Source organism: Genypterus blacodes, unplaced genomic scaffold (genome assembly GCF_046128005.1).
Source record: "Genypterus blacodes isolate CSIRO-AG114 ecotype Tasmania unplaced genomic scaffold, CSIRO-AGI_Gbla_v1 ptg000137l_1, whole genome shotgun sequence".
NCBI lineage: Eukaryota > Metazoa > Chordata > Actinopteri > Ophidiiformes > Ophidiidae > Genypterus > Genypterus blacodes.
In genome coordinates this window covers 12,501-20,000 of record NW_027466939.1, presented here as the reverse complement: position 1 = coordinate 20,000, position 7,500 = coordinate 12,501, and the positions used below count along the sequence as shown (strand labels likewise).

The window sequence follows — 7,500 nt, the reverse complement described above, 5'->3', positions numbered from 1 at the left end:
CTGGGTGTCTCTACCCGGGGTTGGCTGCTCGTTGCCGTGGCTGTAAGACACGAGGTCCTGCGTGGATCTGGAGCGGCAGTGGCTGGGCAGGCACAGGTAACCGTCACTGTGGAGGGCGATGAAGTGAAGGGGAGGAGGTGCAGAGGCCTCCGCTGAGAGGTTCTCATCTTTCCCTTCATGTTGAACCTCCTCTGACTCCTGATGTGACTCTGACACCTGACACAGAGGAGGAACGTTATGGAAACATTTCATTAGCTCACATTTTAGGGAGATAAATGTAAAATAAGATTTTCCCAAGCAACCTTGCAACATTTAAGCAGGTTTAAGTTATTACTCTGCGTGTAATGTCTTCACAGTGCACATCACATATTATTCGTTTATGCTGAGATTTAGGGAACAGCTGCCAGATGTGCTTGATGCCGGCTGAGAGGCGCTGACCTGACAGAAGATATAAGGGCCGGTGAAGCTCATGGAGGAGGAGGCGTTAGAAGGGTCCACAGGAGGAGTGAGCCAGCCGCCCTCCTCCTCCTCCCCCTCACACTTCTGCATAAGCTTGTCTCCACCATTCTTGCTCGGCCACAGTGAAGCGTTTGAGGAACTAAAAGACATGAGGGAGAAGGAAATTAACAAACATGTGTAAAATGGGACTTCTGCAATGAAAGTAAAGACGTTTGTTTATTCTTGTGGAAAAGTCCAGAGTGAAACAAATTACCAGGTGGAGAAAGTGTCCAGGCTCTGGACTCTGCAGGTGTAAGTCTTCTCATTCTGCATGGGAGTCTGACTGTTAAAAGACTGGTGCAGAACAAAGAGAGAGGCAAATATTAACTTTGTTGTTGGTATCAGTGTATGCTTCAGCAGGACACACATGAAGAGTTAAATTCAACATTGACTGAAGGAAAGCTGCCAAGGAACAAACATTAGAATGATGATTTGAAAGAATTCAAAGGGCAGGAAGTCAAATGAGATGGACAGAAAGACGTCAGAGAGAAGTAGCAATAATACTGAAACTGACATTTGTTTATGCAGGATATGGAAACAACGCAGGGAGGTGAGATTTATGAAAGTTCATAAAAACCTACACACACTGGGAACAGATTCTACAAAGTGAACTCCACAGTGCCATTGACAGGCATTATGCCCTTTTATCTGACTTTCTACAGGAGCATTCTAATGAGAAGCAGGTGAATGAGGTCCTTGTCAGTATCCAGAGGAGTGCTGTGCTCATGTAACAGCAATGTGGGGACCAGAACATCATGAATCCCACCTTATAAAATGTTTAAGTGCAGGTCTGTAAGGTGAGCAGTAATCAAAGCAAGGATGACGCCGACCCCTGAGCCACTGCATGTATGAATAATGGACAGAGATGTTTCAGAGAGAGAAACTCCATGTCACCTTGATCTCAGACAGGATCTTGCTTTTGCCTGGCGAGGGAACAGACTCCACCCACAGGATCACCTTCCTGTGTGCGCAGAATAGAATCAGGTTAGATTGGACCAGATGTTTAACTTTGATTTGAATATTCAGATTTTGACTCCTGCTTCTGTCAGTGACACTGGTGATTAAAGGGTGTGAGGTCATGCTTGAAGACAAATGGGCGTGAGTGGAATGCTGTATGTTTGAATGAGTTACCTCCGACAGGCCGGAATGCTGAAGTAGAGCGTGAAGAAGACTGCGGCCACCAACACAACGAGGAAGACATAGAGCAAAGTGCTGAGGGACCAGGTGGCTGCTGAGCGGGGTGAAAAAAATGATGAGGAGGAGGAGGAAGAATATCAGCAATAGACAAAGTGACGATGATAGAGATGAAACCAACCTTACTGATGAAGAACAATAACACCATCTAATCACTACGTTTGGATTTAAAGCACATTCTTTCATGATTTCTCCTAAATGATTGATTTGGCTTTTAAATCAGATCTCAAACCTCTGTGGTGTTACATCATTCAGATAAATCAAGAGGATGCATATCTCTGAACGCAGCTTCAAAGAAACACGGAACGGATATCGAACATTAAAACATTCAAAGAGGGCGCTCAGTAAATTATCAAAGTACTTTATAAAGAAATTCGTCAACAGAGTTCAAAGAGGAAGATGAATGAAGTGAAACAAATTTAAGTTAAGAGAGAAAATAGTCCAGATAAGTATAAATGTAAGCACATATAGACGTAGTACCTGCATGTGAGGTCCAGCCCACAGCTTCAGTCCACTCAGAGGGGCTCCCTTCATAAAGAGTACCTTCCCCAAGGACGACCAGAGCCCGGACTCGGACCTGGTACTGCTGGGACGGGTCCAGAGAGTCTCCCAGGATACTGAGGGAAGTGGATCCCTCTGAAATGTTCTGCAGGACAGAGGATCCCTGGAAAAAGGAGATATATAAGACAAAGCTGTTTCTTTAAAGGCTCAGTGGAAAGCTGTATTGTGCTGCCATGGTGACCAGTCTTAGTGAGTGTGAGCGGACTGGAGCGGACCACAGGAAGTAACCGTGTTGATGTCTCACCTGATCCTGTGAGCTGTGATAGCTGACCTGATAGAACAGTCTGCTCCTGGCTTCATTCACAGGCTCAGTCCATTCCACCAACCAGCTCCCGTCTTTCTCTTTCACCGCCACATGCTGAGGCTGGTTGGGCCGGACTGGATTTAAAAAAGGAGATATATTCTTTTAAAGAGCGTCTAAAAACACAACGGGTCTCATTGTTACTGTTTATATATGTTCTGATCTGATTCCAATCTCATCTCCAGACTTCAAACCATAACACCGTCTCACAATCTGTCCTCACATTATTGTTGTTATTATTATCATTTCATCTTTGACCTGTATCCGGAATATCTCATCTCATCGCTGATTCTAATCTCATATTCAAAACAATCTTTACATTCTTATCTCAACCCATCACATCATCTTGATCTTATTATACTTTATTACTTTGATTCCTTCCGTTGTAATGATCAGACTCTTATCTATCTCATCTTCAGAGACACGTGACCAAACAGATGCAGTTACACATTCAAACACTAGATGGGGCAAAGGGTCACATGACACTTATTCTGCCTTCTGCTTTGCTATGCAGCTCTTGCAGTTGTGTTGCTTTACTGTGTGTTTCTTGTTATTTGGCGAGTCATTGTCTGGTGTATAGTGTGCTCCTCTCTGCCTCGTGTCTACTCACTGTTTCTGTGAGCCCTAAAGGTCTTGATGATGTGTGCAGGTTGGAGCTCCAGCAGTCGATGTGCAGGATCTGTGACAGTCAACCGGCAGCTGTACGTCAGCGCTGCCCTCCCAGAGTCAGAGGTCACTGTGGGGTTCACACAGCACCTCTGGTGCCTGGGGAAAGGAAGAGGAGAGGAGAGGAGAGGAGGCATTGTCGTTACTCTGGATTACTTGCACACACTCCACACACACGTACACACACCTGGTGAGCAGCCCTAGACTTACTCTGCAGCGTGGCTGTGTCGGCAGGTCAGCTGGTAGGTAATGAACTGAGCCAACTCTCTCTTCACCTCCCAGCTACACGTCACCTCCTTCTCCCCATCCAGCACACACTGCAGCATGGGGATATGCCCATGGGCTAGGGAGAGGAGGAGAAGAAGGAGAAGAGGGGAGAGTGAGAGTGTGTGTGAGAGAGAGAGACAACAGTGGCAAAGCTCCAATCTTCTGCCCATAAAAGGAGAGGGAGAGTAGATTAGAAAGATGAGGAAAGGAGATAAGGAGGGTTTGATATCCTTCTGGGTTTGAATGATCCAATAAACATCTGAGCTAAGTTCATTTACACGCTGAACATTCTGGAGAGGCGTCACACATTTGTTCTAGTATTGCTTTTTACTCTCAGATCTAATAAGTTGTTTCTTTGTATTCACATTCTGCAGCTTGCCAGGAGATCACAGGGCTCCAGACGCTCCACCGGCCCACCGCCGCCCTGGCTCGCACCCGCGCCTCATACCAGGAGCCTGGAGACAGAGAAGGCCCCTCCAGCTTCATATGGGTGCTGGTGACATTATTAACCTGAGAGAGAGAGAGAGAGAGAGAGAGAGAGAGATAGAGAGAGAGAGAGCGAGAGAGAGAGAGGGAGAGAGAGAGAGAGAGCGATCTACTTTATAATACTTCATGTAAGTTGCAGGACATTCCCTAAACATCTCCTGAACATGAGTCTTACAAAACGAGTCTCCATGTTGCTCTGAGTGTTCACAGCTTACCGTCCACTCCTCCTGTCCCTCCCTCCTGTGGCTGAGCTGGTAGGTGAGGTTCTTGCTGAGGTTGGGGGAGGACGGGTACGGGCTGGACCAGCGGAGCGCTCTGCCTCCATCAGCTGTACCGTGTGTGGACAGTTTGACAGGCGGGTGCACTCTCACTGTCCAAAGAACACACAGAGATAGGATGTCTGGACACGGCTGAAGACAAGTAAACAACCAACAGCAGCAAGGACGATGTGTGGGCTCGTCTGTGAGGGCTCTCCTGGTCGTCTACAGGCAGGAAGACCACTCCAGTAATTGAGCTTTGAGGCTGTAGTCGCTGTGTTATTCTGTTGTTGTTGTTGTCTTAAGGGATGAATGTGACAGATGTGGTGTAAGCTCACAGTGCTGGAGGAGCTCCAGAGGTTTGTGGAGGGCAGACGGGCAGACGGTTTGTGTCCTGGGCCGGAAAAAGAATCTGTGGCTGATTGTGTTGGCAAATATCCTGGTGTGATGAGTACACTGGACGCTCCTGTGTCCCGTATCTGCAGCTTGGGACGACACGGCGTCACGCTCACACAGAGACGCACTGCAGAGACACGGAGACGGGGAAAATCAAGATCTCTCACTGGGAAAGAATAAACAAACTTGACAACAGGTGCTATAGAGGCAAAAGCAAGACAAAGCTCCAAAAAAACAGAATCAAGGAGGTGATAAGATCAACATCAACCATCACACTCCTCTTCCTCCTCCTCTTTCCCGCTCTTCCTCCCCTGCTGTCCTCTCCGCTGTATCTACCTGCTCTTGTTGAAGGCCAGGACCCAGAGCTGCAGCGGTGTGTGACTGTGTGGTTCTTCCTCCCAGCTACAGCGGACGTAGGACCAGTAGTCATTATGGCAGCGTAAGGACTGTAGCCATGGAGACGCTGTGAAGAGACAGAGACAAACAGCTGCATCAAGGTACGCAGCCACTGAAGTTCCTTTCTTTCTTTCTTTCGTTCGTTCGTTCGTTCGTTCGTTCGTTCGTTCTTTCTTTCTTTCTTTCTTTCTTTCTTTCTTTCTTTCTTTCGTTCGTTCGTTCGTTTGTTCGTTCGTTCGTTCGTTCGTTCTTTCTTTCTTTCTTTCTGTCTTTCTTTCAGGACAAAAGACAAATGAACACATCTCAGCCACAGACAAAGCAGAGAACTGAACAAAGAAATCAGAGATAACAAATCCAGGGAGCCGCAGACTCACCGCTCTGAGCGCTGCCCTCCTGGATGGGACAGATGTGTGGATCAGAGCCCACAGCCAGCAGAGGGATCACTGACTGAAGCAGCACCCAGAGGAGAGGCATCATTCCTGGGGAGAGTGTTGACTCAGAGCCGCCGCCGCTGCTGCTGGTCTGCCATCGAAGTCATCAACAAGTCTGCAGATGAGAGGAGAGGGACTGATGGTAAACATGCCCACGGACATACAGAAGTCTCTAGAGAGGATGAAGAAATGAGTCATGACCACAATCACTTCCTTTTTTTGAGTGTGTGTGTGTGTGTGTGTTTGTGTGAGATATCCCCTCACATCCGCTTGCCTTTCTTATCTCTCTTTGTCACTTGTGATAGCTGTAGTGTAAACATACTCATGTTGCTATGGCAATCATACCTTTGGCCACACTGCTTACACTTCCAGCTCCCCTCTTAAGGTTTGGTTTGCATTTTCACATTCTGCTTTTCAGTCACTACAGTAAATATAATATAAATATGAGGTAGAGTTTGTACATCCTACACGTTCTTGCACGCGTTTCTTTCCCTCCAAAGGCTGTTTTAAGATTCAACTTCATGTCTGCGATCAATACGTTTCAATCAAACACACGCCATCTAATCAAGCGGTTATTTGTGTGCTTATTTGTGCATTTAGTTTCATCTGGCGGTGCGGCGTGTGTCATGTGAGTGTGTTGGCGTCTTAAAGTCTTTCTTGTTGACGTTGTGTTTCCTCTTTTTACTTTTGATTACGTGTGGATTCTGATTCTTCTGCACAGTCTGAATGTGAGATGCAGCTTCAGATACAAATGTTACATTGATATTTTGGCCCCTCTCATTGGAAACGTCATCAAATTGACAATCTGTTGTCAGAAGGTATTGATCTCAGGCAGTTTAATCCAAATAATGACATTTTGAAGTCCTGAAATGTTGGATTCACCTCCAAAGTTCACTCGGTACAAAGTTTTCAGCAGATAAATGTAAATGTAAACGATGTGAATGTTAAATGAGGGTCAGGGGGAGCACCTGAGCTTAAGGACTACAAAGAGGTGTTATCTTCTCACTAACACACTTCAGGGGGGTTTCAGAAGTCATTCAGTCGGAACAAACTCTATTCTTACCTTTCACACCGTGTTTTACTGTAGCTGCTTAGGGGAAATCCCTCATCAGGTGAACGTGGCATCAGACTGTAACTCAAACACCACATGACCTCTGCAGGCGTTTCTTTCTTTCCTCTGCGGGAGCCAACGCAGCCAGCTTGGTGTGTGTGTGTGTGTGTGTGTGTGGGTGTGTGTGGTTGGCGGTGTGCTCTCAGCTTATGATCCCTTTAAACTCTGCTTTTATGATTGTAGTAATGTCTAGAAATGTTCAGATCCCCTTTAGACTGAAACAGCCTTAGAATGGCATTAGGACATCGCACTGCTTCTGCTTTCATGAATGACTCAAGACGGTGAAAAGGTTTGAGAAACCTAAGCAAAATACTTCTCATCTTTTTAAAACCATACTTTTAAGAGAAGTAAACCAAAGTGATGATCTCAAATCTAAACTCTCCATTCAGTTCTCATCCCGTTGTCCCCAAATTAAAAACGAAAAAAGAGATCGAACATGACGCCAACATATCAAGACATTCAAATCTGTGTAAGTAATCAAGCAGAACATCCACAGAGCTTATAATTACATTGTCACATAGAGGATTTGATCACATACCGTAAGGACAAATAACTATAAGGACACTTTGTTTATTCTCTCCCAGAAACAAAACCGAGAAATACATTTCCACTCTACCTTTCATTCTGTCTGTTTGTCACGTCGGCTTCTCGCTCATCAAGCAGCAGCTCCTCAGGAACACAGTCGGTCACTGAGAGGGAGTTTCCTCTGTGACCCATTCTGTTTCCTCTTTCTTCTTCTAAATGACAGCAGCTCCTTCGTGTTTGGTTTCAAGTCATCTGCTTTGTCTTAAACCTCAGATGCGTCTTCTTCTTTTGTGTCAGGTTGATTGATTTCTCCCCGCTCCTCTCCTTCCGCATCAGTCACTCTCAAAGTGTGCAGGTGATGTCCAGCTGTAATGTTCCAGATGTTTCACAGTTGCTATAGATACAAAAACA

The 7,500-nt window shown here is 45.9% G+C and overlaps 1 protein-coding gene across 3 annotated transcripts in view; it reads right to left on the bottom strand.

Annotated features, from left to right (window-relative positions):
• The window catches only part of csf2rb (colony stimulating factor 2 receptor subunit beta), an 8,738-nt gene extending 1,406 nt beyond the window's left edge, over positions 1 to 7,332 (bottom strand). The window contains exons 1-15 of one of the 3 annotated variants that reach the window (XM_076164606.1): positions 7,181 to 7,332; positions 5,397 to 5,568; positions 4,963 to 5,089; positions 4,569 to 4,753; positions 4,189 to 4,343; positions 3,853 to 3,997; positions 3,431 to 3,563; positions 3,165 to 3,319; positions 2,498 to 2,631; positions 2,173 to 2,356; positions 1,630 to 1,726; positions 1,393 to 1,459; positions 713 to 792; positions 439 to 598; positions 1 to 216 (exon numbers count right to left, since the gene is read on the bottom strand). The exon at positions 1 to 216 is cut by the window's left edge and continues 1,406 nt beyond it. In XM_076164606.1, the coding sequence (XP_076020721.1) occupies positions 1 to 216; positions 439 to 598; positions 713 to 792; positions 1,393 to 1,459; positions 1,630 to 1,726; positions 2,173 to 2,356; positions 2,498 to 2,631; positions 3,165 to 3,319; positions 3,431 to 3,563; positions 3,853 to 3,997; positions 4,189 to 4,343; positions 4,569 to 4,753; positions 4,963 to 5,089; positions 5,397 to 5,499 (1,941 nt within the window). In that variant the 5' untranslated portion in view covers positions 5,500 to 5,568; positions 7,181 to 7,332. Of the gene's footprint in view, positions 217 to 438; positions 599 to 712; positions 793 to 1,392; positions 1,460 to 1,629; positions 1,730 to 2,172; positions 2,357 to 2,497; positions 2,632 to 3,164; positions 3,320 to 3,430; positions 3,564 to 3,852; positions 3,998 to 4,188; positions 4,344 to 4,568; positions 4,754 to 4,962; positions 5,090 to 5,396; positions 5,626 to 7,180 lie in introns of all 3 variants that reach the window. The other 2 variants (XM_076164605.1, XM_076164604.1) reach the window with 2 other exon arrangements.
• Positions 7,333 to 7,500: the final 168 nt, after the last annotated feature.